The sequence below is a fragment of the Otolemur garnettii genome, unplaced genomic scaffold, assembly GCF_000181295.1.
Source record: "Otolemur garnettii isolate 467f Iridium unplaced genomic scaffold, OtoGar3 scaffold00070, whole genome shotgun sequence".
In the NCBI taxonomy this organism is placed as follows: domain Eukaryota; kingdom Metazoa; phylum Chordata; class Mammalia; order Primates; family Galagidae; genus Otolemur; species Otolemur garnettii.
In genome coordinates, this window is record NW_003852465.1 from 1,121,097 (window position 1) to 1,134,832 (window position 13,736).

Consider the following 13,736-nt stretch of genomic DNA (forward strand, 5'->3'; position numbering starts at 1 on the left):
GATGGCGCAGTGGCCCTTACAGATAATAAGAATCAGGTACTTGAATATTATCACAAATCATGATTCTTCAGATATTAGTTTTCTTCTCTCAGGCTGTCTTCATACTGAGTCTCAAAACATGGCCTTAAGAAATGAATATTAGTCATTTCTTCTAGTTTTGTCATCAGAGAACCTGAGAATTATTTTTCTAGTTCCAAATTTCTAAAATTCTACTGGAAGGTTGCCTTGTGCTGCTGGTGCCAAGTTTCAACAGTGGAAAAACTTCACTTATAACTAGAGGGCTGAGATACAATTATTGGTTTGTCTTTGATCACTACTATTAAACCAATTATTTTGTCCAGAGAGGCAGGGTTTTATAGGAAGATAGAAAATCCTCAGAGACATGTGTATATAGTTTGGGTGAGTGTCAAAAGCATTTCACAGGAAAGTAGAATAAGTAAAAATACTCACAAGTAAAACAGTGATGTCTTTTATAAAGGGACTCAAGGCTTCTGCCCTAGATAAAGTTTAAAATCTAGTGAGGGAGATAGAGTATAATAAAGTGTGGAAAGTGCTGTAAGAGAGAAAGTATTTAGTGCTACAGGAATTTGTAAGATATATAGAGGGTGCCAAAAAATGTATACACATCTTAAGAAAGGAAAAAAATTGTATTAAAATTGTAATACTCAAGACAAGTTTCATTTCTGCAATTACAAAAGATACAAGATACAATATACAGGATAATAAATGTTATAGTATATATGAGCATTACAATTTTAATATTTTTTTACATAAAAAAATATATATATTTTTTGGTACCTACTGCATATTTGGGGGTGAGTGACATTTTTGAGGAAGATTTCTTATTAATAAGATAATGAAGAAAAATATGTTTTTAATTATCTGTGATAAATGTTAGTACTGTAATGACTTTTTCTAGCATTTACAGAATGTTTTAGTAAAATTACTTAGACACACATTTATTTAGTGAACATGGCATATCAAATAATGTTTTTAAAAGATTTGTGATTTTAAACTTATGTATTTATTTTACAGAAGCTGTGAGAAAACCAGTCCATGTGAATATGAATAGAGACATAAAAATGCCCCTAAGAAATCATGATTTAGAACTGCCAATGTCGCCTAACTGTATACCTTCTAAACTCTGTCTTGATGATACAGAAAACAAGTAGGTTTTAGCTAGTATTTATATTGTTAGGTTTTTAGAATGGATATTATTAATAGTGTTATTTGCTGGAAAATGTGCAAAGGGTTTACCTTCTAACTCTTCACTCCTCTTTTGTTTGGCTAGCAGTATTATAAAACTATTAAGATCCTCACCAAATGACTGAAGTGTTTTGCACACATAGTTTGACTTTACTCATCATGAAAATATATTTTAGTATTAATGTAATAAAAAAAATTAGTAATATTATGACCTTAGAATGATTTTCTTAAGAGTTCTCTTTTCTGTGCTTGTGTAGAACAATAGCAATTTTAAATATATAAAAAGACAGTTTTGTTGCCATTTATATTTTTAACTTAAAAATTTTCTGTTCATTAGAATAAACTCTCAAAGACTAGGTAGTGCAGAAGAACCTGGCCCTGTTCAGGTGAGTTTTTTAAAAATTCTTTTAACAGTTGTGACATGTCACCAAATGATCTGAATTCTGAATATTGGGGGAAGTTATCCCTTTAGAAAAAATTTCCAGTGTCTAAAATAATCCTTTTAAAAGATTTTCAGTGTAGGAAACCTATACTGTTGTAAGAATATTTCAGTTGATTGCTTATGAAAATCCCTGTGGAATCCAGAGAATGTGACGAGGTCTATGAGTGCATAGGATCTGATTCTGCTTGTTACTGCTGAGCTGCAAAGGACAGTTCACTTAGGGAGTCTTTCTTTGGTTTCACGAGACTATTTTATATCAGATTGTGATGTCCAGTCCTCACATTGATCCCAAGATGATTTCTCTTTCAAGAAATAGCAAATAAACTTTTTAATCAATTAGAAAATAACAGATTATTATTAAAGCTTGAAATTTTGATTACTGTCCAATGCCATGTTATTAACTGTCCTTTCTTTCCTTTGAATTGCCAGAGTTAAACTAGATGAGAAAGATAACAGCAATGAAAAAGATACTAAAATCTCTTGGAAATCTTGTCTCTTGAAACGTGGATTAATGACACTCAGATTTCCTGTCAATACAAGATGGCATATTGTAATGGAGCCTGAGGGTGGAGGGGAGCAGCAGTGGAAAAGGCAGAGGGAGAGGGGATCTTAAGTATAATCTTAGTTGACAACTCTCTTATCCTAGGAAATTCTGCCAGCTCTGATGGTTTGCCTTTCCGTATTGCAATTCATGCCCTTTTCACTTATTTTAATTTCACTGTTGTGACTTCTCCCAACTGTAGTTTATATATTATGGCAATATAAATGATTTTATCTTTTTTCCCTATAGTCATCACAAGTCATGGACTCATATAATACGTCTGAACCTCAGTTCAACAGAATAGAAAAGTGCAGTTTCACTCCACCATCTTTTTCAGCAGAATTATCTTCATCTTCTAGCACACATATTCCAAAATTAAATTTAATTCCCAGAATAACACCTAGTACTCAAAAAGTTGCATATGAAAAGAAGCAGAATGAGCACGTACCTTTGAATCACTAGTTCTTAGCTCTTTATATCTTTGTATTTTTGTGATATAATCTTTATTCTTGTATAAATGTAAAATATATGTTATGAATCTATATAGAGGTAACCAAATTAGATAATTTAAGGATAAATTAATTATAATTTCTCTCCTAATTTTTTTCTTAGATCAAAAATTTAATTCTGTGCTCTGTAGAAGATTATGAATCCCCAAACTAGAATATTCTTTAAAAAGCCTTGGAAATTATTATTTTGTTAGAACATTACTGATAGCAAAATTGAAAATACTTCAATGTGTTACATAGTAATTGACATTTATAATTCCTGTAAGTTACTAGTTGTTACTGTCAAAGTGATTCAATATGCATGATAGAGGAAATATAAATAGCAAAATACAGTCTCAGTGATGTTGAAGTAGTCTCTTAAAGTAGGAATTATGATGGCTTGATTCTTTCTTTGATTTGAAAGATGACAACTTTTTATATGCACTTTAGTTAACACTATGTAAATATATTTATATGGAGGTATGTGGTGGTAAGATGTTCATTCATTGTGTGCTCCAAATTTCAAAATAGAAAAATAAGCCAAATGTTAAAATTCCAAAATATATCTATCACAAAACACATCTGGAAATGATCTTCTTCTAAATTTATAGAGTTAAAAAATAAAATTATTAAAGCTTACTATACTAATGTCTAATGGTAATAAGGAGAATAGTTATTAAACACTCTATTTTGTTACTGGAAATATTTAGTTTTGAATTTCTCCCATTTTTAGCATGCAGTGGTTTTACACCATGTTTATATATGTATTATATATGAATTGATTTTTAATTTCGATTTTATAAATGTGTAGATTATAACTGTATCTTATAGTGAATTATATTTATATATGTTATAATATATAGTTATATTTAATGCAATTTTATTGAAGTGTTTACACTTGATCTTAGCCAAAAAGCCGAGAAGCCATTATTATTGAAGTATTTATTAAGGTGTGTTTTACTGTTTCTCAGAGAAGATAAAATGAATTTTCCAGTGATATGTGCCATCCTTATTAATGTAAGGGCCCAATAATTTTTGAATGATGCGATGAAAGACATTCAATTATACATTCAGTTTATTTTATAGGATAAACCATTGTTTTCTAGATCAGTTTGTTTATTACTTGTCCTTGCTCTATTAGTTTATGGGATAGAAAATAAAGCACTGTATAATCTCTACTTAACCCTACATAAACGATCTACTTCTTGCCTATACATAGTATAGACTTCAGGTTAATCATTGACTCTTGAGAGGTAAATGTTAATATCTTCTACTTAATATGGTAGAAGATTGAAAAGAGAAGCTAGTCTTTTTCTGCAATCATAGTGTCACATTGTGAAACATTAGGGAAGTATTTAATAGCTTATTTGGAGGGATTTCAAGAAAAGTAAGAAGAGTTAAAATGAAATTACAAAATACCAAAGAAAATGGGTAAGAAGAAAAAGTGGTTTAGGGCTTTTGTATTGTATTGGGCCAGTATGTAATACTGAATTCTCTTCTCTCTTGATGTGTTTGTTTCTCACTTCCATGGCTGACTTGGTGTCTGTTCCTCTGTCATCGTCTCTCTTGAGACTGAGAGGTATTAGTCAGCTGAGACGTTAGTGTCAGCTGTCTCTGACTTCAATCTCTTCTTTTTTTTTCACCAAAGACTCTTACTGTCTCTTTTTGACTCCTACTCCTATTTTTCTGACTATTCTGTCATGGATTGTGTTGAGACATCTCATTTATATGTTTCGAGGATTCTAAATCAGATATATTACATGTATAATATTTTTGGATAGATTATTATTAGATCAGTATAAGTTATATGGCATCTTCCACATTAACAAATGGATTATCTCATCTACTTTCATAATAGTTTTTACACACTAACTCTATTTTGAATGAAATAATATTGATATTCAGAAAAATTAAAGCAGCAGTCTAAAATTACTCCATATATGGAAGAACTGAGAGAAGTACACCTACTTCATTAAGATAGACTGTTATTTTCTGTCAGAGAAATTTAACTTTTAGTTATTTAAGATCCTGGTGTCCCAAGTGTGTTTTGTTTTGTTTTGTTGTAATCTTTTAACTCTGAGGTAGTGGTTAGCTCACCATAATATCGTGTTATTTTAATCATCATTCAAATCCTAATATTGGTTTCTTTTTTGAAAAGTATTTATTTTGTTTTTAATAAGGACTAACATTACTTTCTTTTAGACAAAATAAAATACATTTTTTTGAATGTAGATATAGTTCACTTAAATAACATTTTTATGTTAAATTATTTAAATTGTATGTACATTTACTAATTTGACAGTTTCTTTAATTTTTTTCAGCTTAATGTTAACAGTTGTGATTCATTGGTTTCCACATTAAATAAGAGTGAGAATATTTTCAGTCCATCACACGATACAGCACAATTTGGAACATCATTTGAAAGATTAAACAGGTAAGCAGAGATGTTAAAGGCAGTAAAAAAACTATAGTATTTTATATTTGCAATTATTAATTTGATTTTAAGAGACACATAGAAATATAAATGACCTAACTAATACTTGAAAAAAATCACCAAGTAAAATGTATCACTTAATTTTTTCTTTTTTGAGACAGAGTCTTACTGTAGGGTGATGTGGCGTCACATCTCACAGTAACCTCAAACTCTTGGGCTTAAGCAATTTCTCTTACCTCAGCCTCACTGTGGCAGGCTGGGACTACAGGTGCCTGCCACAATGCCCAGATATTTTTTAGAGATGAGGTCTCTCTCTGGCTCAGGCTGGTCTCGAACTTGTGAGCTCACGTGATCCCCCCACATTGGCCTCCCAGAGTGCTAGGATTATAGGTGTGAGCCGCAGTGCCTGGCCCAGTATTACTTAATTAAAATAATTAAGTTATTACTTAATTAAGTAAATACTTAAGTATTAATTAAAATAAGTAATTAATTTCTAACTTACACATTTATCTTTCATTTATTCAATTTTAAAAATAATTTAGACAAAAGTATTGTGCACATTTTGTAATTTTCATGAATCATTTTTTTTTGCCTTATAAAATACTGATTTTTTTCACATTTAGGAAGTTCAGCAGAATCCCACTTTTATTTTCTAGATGTTTTTATATACAGTAGTTCCCCTTTATCCACAGGGGGTATATTCTAAGACTCCCAGTGGATGCTCCAAACTCCCACAGATAGTATTGAAACCAATATATGCTATTTTTTTTCTATGCATACATACCTATGATAAAGTTGGACTTATAAGTTAAGCATAGTAAGAGATTATCTTTGATTAGTAATATAATAGAACAGTATGCTATAATAAACATTATGTGAATGTGGTCTTTCAGTATCTGTCTCTCTCTTTTTCCCTGTCAATATCATACCATATCACCTGTTTTGGGACCAAGGTTGACTGTGGGTACCTGAAATGATGGGAAGTGAAGCTGTGATTACTGGGGGAATATGTAAACCAGGGTCATCCAACCTTTTGGTTTCTCGGGGCAACATTGGAAGAAGAAGAGTTGTCTTGGGCCACACATTAAATACACAAACACTAATTTAAGCTGATTAACCTTTTTTAAGCAAAAAAAAAGGTCTGTGCATAGTTTTTTTTTTTTACTTGCCACAAAAGATAAGCAAAAAATGTCCTCACATAATAATCCTAATTAGGAAGTGGCCTGCTCAGAGAGTCTTTTAAAATCATTGAGCAGGTCCTGAGTTTACAATCACTAATATAGAAAATGTTCATATCTAAGTAATAAAACATATTTTTTAATATTTTTTATTAGAAAAGTAAAAGTGGGCCATGTAAAACTAGTAGGATATTTGACATTGTTTTTGAGAAACTAATGCATCAATTTCTGGTTTGATGGAAATAGTTGTAATTCTTAATTGTTAAGGTGCTCATCAGATATTTTGGTTCTAATTTTACTCTTCATGTGCTTTATTCTAAAAAATTGTTGTTTACAAATGTACGTGCTGCCAAAAAGTGATGACATGAGTAATGAGAGATTGTGAACTGTAGGATATGCCCCTGGGAAGATAGGACCTATAAAAGTCCAGTGAAGAGACATGATCAAATTTTTCATTTAAGTTGAATGTCAGATTGCAGCTTTATACATTCCATTTGAAAATTGTCAAATAACATATTATGTTGACTGAAAGTTGCAAATGCACCAAAATATTATTTTCCCAGAAATCTTGACATCTGTTTTCAGATTCTTAGATCAAATTGAAAAGCAAGGCTGCATAGCTTTTGCTGCTCACAGGACTGTGTTTAGCCACCATGTTGAAATGTATAACATTGTTAGCCTTAACTTGAGCTTGCCATGATTTCAGTTTCATTTGGAATGCTATTATGGTTTGAAATGCTTGTATTGATATGTTGGTAGTCGGTTTCCACATTGAAGATTCATGTTTAATTTGTTAAATCCACTAAAATACTAAATTTGTAAGCCAGTTTCTTTTTTTCTTTTTTTTTTTTTTTTGCAGTTTTTGGCCGGGGCTGGGTTTGAACCCACCACCTCTGGCATATGGGGCTGGTGCCCTATTCCTTTGAGCCACAGGCACCACCCTGTAAGCTAGTTTTCATCATCAAGTTCTGGCACAAATTTGGTTTTTGATACTATAAATGACTTGGTAGTGTGTCACATATAAAATTTTTCAACATTTGGCCTCAGCCATCTTAATTCTGAAAAGTAACTGATGTTGCCATAGTCAGCATCAATACTGTTAAGGAATTCCTGGAAAATCCCTTGGCCCTTATGACTGGTCTTGGTGATGATTTGCATGACATCATTTTTAAAAAAACTTTTGGGTGTAAATTTTCTTAATGTATAATGCAATGATACTTCAGACATGAGTTTTAGGTGGCACTTGCATTGTCTTCTATTAATTTCTCTCTCTTTTACCTACCATTGCTGGGACACCATCAGTAACTATAGCAAACATATTGACAATGGACAAAGAAAACCACTTTAACATATGTTTTACTGCTTGTACAAATCTTTTGATTTAGTTATCTCATTAATGGCACTGCAGGAGCCATTTCTTCAGAGACATTATATATTTGTCATTAATACCTCTAATAAAAATGGCAGCTTAAGCCATATTTGTATCAGTATTGTCATTTATTGCAAAGCATAAACTTTAAAATTAGCAGCTTTACTCTCCAAACTTCTTTTCTATTTCAGATTAATATCCCAAACTTCATTTGATAGATTTTCCAGTTTCTTCAGTTTGCCTGGGTATTGCCTACTAAGACAACTGGTTTTAGAAATATCCCCTTTTTTTCAGGACAGATATATCAGCCATGTTTTCCATACGTTGCCTAATGAACTTACCAAAAGTAAATGGTTTTGACTTTTTTTTTTTTTTTTTGCTGTTAGATATGCTATCACATAACTTTTTTAAGGTAGACTTCATCTCAGTTGTAACTTTTTAATAAATTTTGTTATTGAGAATATAGACTTAAAAATTCTGCTGTTTGGTCCTTCTAAAAGCCCTTCACATGCATAGAATTTGGCAGCATGTTTTGCATATAATATCCTTTAAAATTATAATCTTTGAAAACTTGCACAAATTCCCTGCAAATTAAGCAGAATGCCTTGCCATTTGCCTTGATAAAAGGTAGTCATCTGCCTCCTTTTCATTGAACAATATTTTTCATCCATACTTTTTCTTTTTGGGGTTTGGAGCCCTTCTTCATCTTGGCTGCCAATGCAGGGGTGGGGGGAAGGGCATGATTATACAGCATGGTGGGGGATGTGTGATGTGCTGCAAAGGTGTGGAATTACCTTTAATAATCAAATAAGAATACTTCTAAATAACATTAAATGCCTAATGTTGAAATGGTATGCTGAAATATTGATAATCGCTGCCTTGCCAAATCACCATAAGTACATGTAATGTCAAATGGTGACAGTTTGACTGCACTTAGAAGATAACACCCTGTAAGCCACACACCACTGTAAAGCTGAAGCCACGCATGTGTGCAAATGCCTACAAAGTTCATGCTTGAGAACCACCGGGAGGTCCCAATAAAATCTCATCGTGTTTTAAGTAAGTTTATGATTTTGTATCGGGCTGCATTCAAAACCATCCTGGGCTGCATGCAGCTGGTCAGCTGCAGGTTGGACATCCCTGCTATAAACCCTAGATCTTTTTTTAAAAATCCATTAAGCTTGTAAAACTATTAAATCATTCCTAGTTATGTAATGAGAAACCTTGACTCTGTCATCCTATTTCTAGTAGTAAGTGGAATTACTATTTACTTAGCTGCTAAAACCAAAAAAAAAAAGAAACAACAAAAGGTTGTGTTGTTCCTTCCTTTCCTACAACTCCCCAATATCCACTTTACCAACAGAAATGTTATTAATTCTGTATTTTAATAGACTTTAAAATTTTCTACTAATATTTCTATCTCTTTGTGTTCCGTCATAGGCTAAGCCACTGTTGCCTCTTGCCTGGAGAGTTGTACTGCCACCTGATAGTTCTTTCCAATTCTTTGTTCAGAGATTTGGTATTAAAAAAAACAAGTTTTATGAAAGTACACATATAATTGACATAAACCCAAGTAAACTTATGTAAAATATGCACTTTTATAAGTTTTAACTATGTCAATGATAATCAACATACAGAGGATGCCAAAAAATGTACTCATATTTTCAGAAAGGAAGAAACTGCATTCAAATTGTAATCTCAAGTCACATTTGACTTCTGCAATTACAAGAGATACAAGATACAATATACAAGATAACAAACCTTATCATATAGAGTATTATAATTTTAATATAGTTTTTTCCTTTCTTAAATTGAAGACATAATACTTTTCACAGTAGCATAAAAAAATGAAGCACCTTGAAATATACAAAATAAAGGATGTGAAGGATCTCTACAGAGAGAACTATGTAACATTCAGAAAAGAAATAGCAGAGGATGTTAACAAATAGAACATACCATGTTCATGGCTGGGAAGAATCAACACTGTTAAAATGTATATCATATGTAAAGTGATCTAAAGATTTAACTCAATCCTCATTAAAATACCAATGTCATACTTTAAAGAATTTGAAAAAAATCATCATTGTTTCATATGATACTAGGAAAAAACCCAAATACCAACACAACTCTATGAAATAAGCACAAATCTGGAGGCATCATGTTACCAGCCCTCAGGTTTTTATTATTATTATTATTATTATTTTTTAGCTGGGGTTGGGTTTGAACCTGTCACCTCCGGCATATGGGGCCAGTGCCCTATTCTTTTGAGCCATAGGCGCTGCCCCAGACCTCAGGTTATACTACAAGTCTGTAGTGATCAAAACAGCATGGTATGGTCTGCATTAAAGTAGAGGCATAGACCAGATGTTATGATTTCATTTTCATTTAGTTTAAAATACTTTTTTTTTTTGAGAGAGAGTTTCATTTTGTCACTCTTGGTAGAGTGCAGTGGTATCACAGCTTACAGCAACTTCCAGCTCTTGGGCTTAGGCGATTCTCTTGCCTCAGCCTCCCAAGTAGCTGGGACTACATGCACCCACCACAACACCTGGCTATTGTTTTGTTGCAGTTTGGCCGGAGTTGGGTTCTAACCCACCACCCTCAGTATATGGGGCCGGCCCCTACTCACTGAGCTGCAGGCGTTGCCCTCAGAATACTTTCTTATTTTTCTTTTATTTCTTTTTTCAATCCATGGTTCATTTAGGAATTTTTTATTGGTTCCTAGAAACCTCAAGACTTTCCTATTTCTTTCTGAATTAATTCCATTACTCTATATGATTTCATGCTTTCAAATTTATTAAGACTTATATTGTGGCCAGCGCTATGGTTTACATTTAATATGAAAACCTACATGGGTGGGTTTAAATCTGTTCTTTTGCTGTTTTTATTTGTCCCATGTAGTCTTTGTTCCCTTTCCTTGTTTTCTACCTTTATTTGGTTTAAATATTTTCATGACATCATTTGATTTCTTTTGTTGGTTTACTAGCTCTTAAGTCCATTATGTTTTTATGGATTAGTTGCTTTGAGATTATAAGATATAGCTTAATTTGTTACTATTTTCAAATTATGTTATACCATTTCAATTAGAAGAATCCTACAATAATATACTTTTCTTTCTCCCCTTGCCACTTGTGTTGATATATTCCTATGTTTTCCTTATGTACATATCATAAACTCAATAATACATTGTCATTTTTGTTTTAAAGAGAGTTAAATGAAAATCTATTTTGTTACATTTAATAATAATAAATATATTATTTTTACTGGTCTTCATTATTTTGTATAGATCTAGATTTCTACCTGAGGACATTTTCCTTTTGTTTGAAAGACTTTCCTTGACATTTATTATGGTGTAGGTCTGCTGTGATTAATGCTGTCATCTTTGGTATATTGATTGTGCTCCTATTTTTGAAAGATGTCTTTTGACTTGGCATTGTTTCCAACTAGTAGTTTTCCTGTCATTTTTATCTAAATATTTATACAATATATAATTTTTCTCCATTTTTGAGATTTGCCTATCATGGCTTTTCTACCATTGATTTCCATCCTTTGGTTGGGATCTTCCTTTTCTTTCTGTTTCTTTCTTTTTTTTTTTAGACAGAACTTCAAGCTGTCACCCTGGGTAAAGTACTGTGGCATCACAGCTCACAGCAACCTCCAGCTTCCGGGCTTAAGCAATTCTCTTGCCTCAGCCTCCCAAGCATCTGGGACCACAGGCACCCACCACAATGTTTCTTGCATTTCAGCTTTGTTACTTTCTTGGACTTAACTATTATTTTTTCCATATTTGGAGAAATTCGAGCCATTATTTCTTCAAATATTTTTCTGATGTCTCCCTCTAAGGACTCAAAGTATTAAATTAGTTGACTTCAAGTTTTGTCTGATGCTCTATTCTTTTTTTTAACAGTCTTTTTTCCTTCATTATTTCACTTCATATAAATTATATTGCTGTTATGTTCAAATTCACTAATTGTATCTCCTTTATTAGCTATTCTACCAATAATCCTATTTAGTGTAATTTTTAAATTTTGAAGTTTAACTCTTTATGTCTTCCATACTTACCTATTAAACACGCTCAGTCTTTCCTCTATCTTCTTGAATGTATAGAATATTGTTATGATAGCTCTTTTAATGTGTTGTGTATGAATTCCATCATCTATGCCATTTCTTGGCCTGTTTCTAATAATTGATTTTTCTTCTCATTTCTGTTTTCTGCTTTTGCGTTGTAATTTTGTTTGGATTCTATACATTTTGAGTTTTATTTTTTTGGTTGCTGGAAATTTTTGTTTTCCTAGAACTAGTTCTAGCCTTTGTTTTGGGATGCAGTTTATTACTTAGAAATAGTATGATTGGCCAGGCGTGGTGGCTCACACCTGTAATCCCATCACTTTGGAAGGCTGAGGAGGGAGAATTTCTTGAGCTCAGAAGTTCAAGAGTTGTCTGAGCAAGAGTGAGAAAAAACTCATGAAAAAAAAATTGAAAAACCCAGCTGGGTGCCATGGAAGCCAGTAATCCCAGCAGCTTCCGGAGGCTGAGGCAGTCTGAAGTTGCAGTGAGCTATGAGGCCATTGCACTTTCTCAGGGGCATAGGGTGGGACTCTGTCTCAACAACAACAACAAAAAAGAAAGAAATAATAGATCTCCTTGAGTTTTGCTTTTAAATATTATTAAATAGGACCAATAAACTTTCAGTCTATCGCTAATTTTGCCCCACTGCTAAGCGAGTACCCTTCTGAGTACTTTCTTGATTCTCTTGAGTTATGAAGTTTTCTGCTCTGACGGGTGAAAACAAAATTTTTCCAGCCCTGCATAATCTTTTGGAATTGTCCTATTTTCTTATCTTGGGTGGTTCTTTTCACAGTTTTAGGTAATTACTTCACATGCATGTGGTGATCTGTATTTAGCTGAAGACTTGAGAAGAACCATCTGTAGATCTCTGGAGCTTTCTCTTTAATGTACTCTCCTTTGTGGCATTCTGCCTGTGAACTTTATCCTCTGCAATCTCCCTGGACCCTGAGCTCTGTTTCCTCAACAAAGAAAGTCAGCTGGGCTCCAATTATGTTTCTCCTCCCTGTGCTATGGCTTGGATATTCTCTCCAGACAGTAAGCCAGGAGCAATTATAGACTTCTCATTTGTTTTCTCTTTCTCAGGGATCATTATCTTACTTCATTTGGTATCCCATGTCTACAAACTATTGTCTCACGTATTTTGGCCAACTTATAATTAGATGGGTAAATATGATCCTTCTTATTTGAGTTGTTCAGATTAAAATCCTGAAATTCTTCTTTGCCCAGGAGTCACATTGATGATATTTTCCAAGTCAAAAGCAAATCAAATCAATTTTATTATTGTACATAGAACCTTTAGATGATTTCTTTTTACTCTTTTAAAAAATAAGGCTATGCATATTCTGGCCCTTTTTGTACCTTTTAGCCTTTGGTCATAAGTTTTCCACTGATTCCATTCTAGCTTTGCTCTTCTTTTTCTCAAACATGCTTCATAATCTTACATTTGTAGTTATTATTTTATCTCCCTGCAATGTGTTTATGCTTTTCTTCAGATACGTAGGTATTTATTCTGTATCTTAGTTCATTCATCACATCCTCACTAGGGAGTTTCCTGAAACAAGACCTCCATCACTAGAACACACGTGTGATCTTGTAGCATCTGCAATTATCTTGTCTTTTTATTTACTTCTTTATTACCTATCATACTTTGAGAATATAAGCTCTAGCATCTCCCTACTACATACATAGGTGGCATACCTTAAATATTTGTTGATCCTCCAAGAGACTCCTAGAATTGATAAGTAAATTCAGCAAAGTCTTAGGTTATAAGATCAATACACACAAATCAGTAGCATTTCTATACACCAATAGCAGTCAAATGGAGGATCAAATCAAAGACTCAATACCATTCAGAATAGCTACAAAGAAAACAAAATACCTAGGAATATACCTAACCAAAGAAGAGAAAGATCTCTGAAAGATCTGAAGACACTGACAAAACAAAATACCTAGGAATATACCTAACCAAGGAAGAGAAAGATCTCTGAAAGATCTCAAAACACTGACAAA

The 13,736-nt window shown here is 32.7% G+C and overlaps 1 protein-coding gene across 1 annotated transcript in view; it reads left to right on the forward strand.

Moving 5' to 3' along the window:
- The window catches only part of CUNH12orf40 (chromosome unknown C12orf40 homolog), a 50,510-nt gene that overhangs the window by 17,983 nt on the left and 18,791 nt on the right, over positions 1 to 13,736 (forward strand). The window contains exons 4-7 of the mRNA XM_012807467.2: positions 1,036 to 1,168; positions 1,544 to 1,592; positions 2,439 to 2,633; positions 4,999 to 5,111. Of these exons, the coding sequence (XP_012662921.2) occupies positions 1,036 to 1,168; positions 1,544 to 1,592; positions 2,439 to 2,633; positions 4,999 to 5,111 (490 nt within the window). The remainder of the gene's footprint in view (positions 1 to 1,035; positions 1,169 to 1,543; positions 1,593 to 2,438; positions 2,634 to 4,998; positions 5,112 to 13,736) is intronic.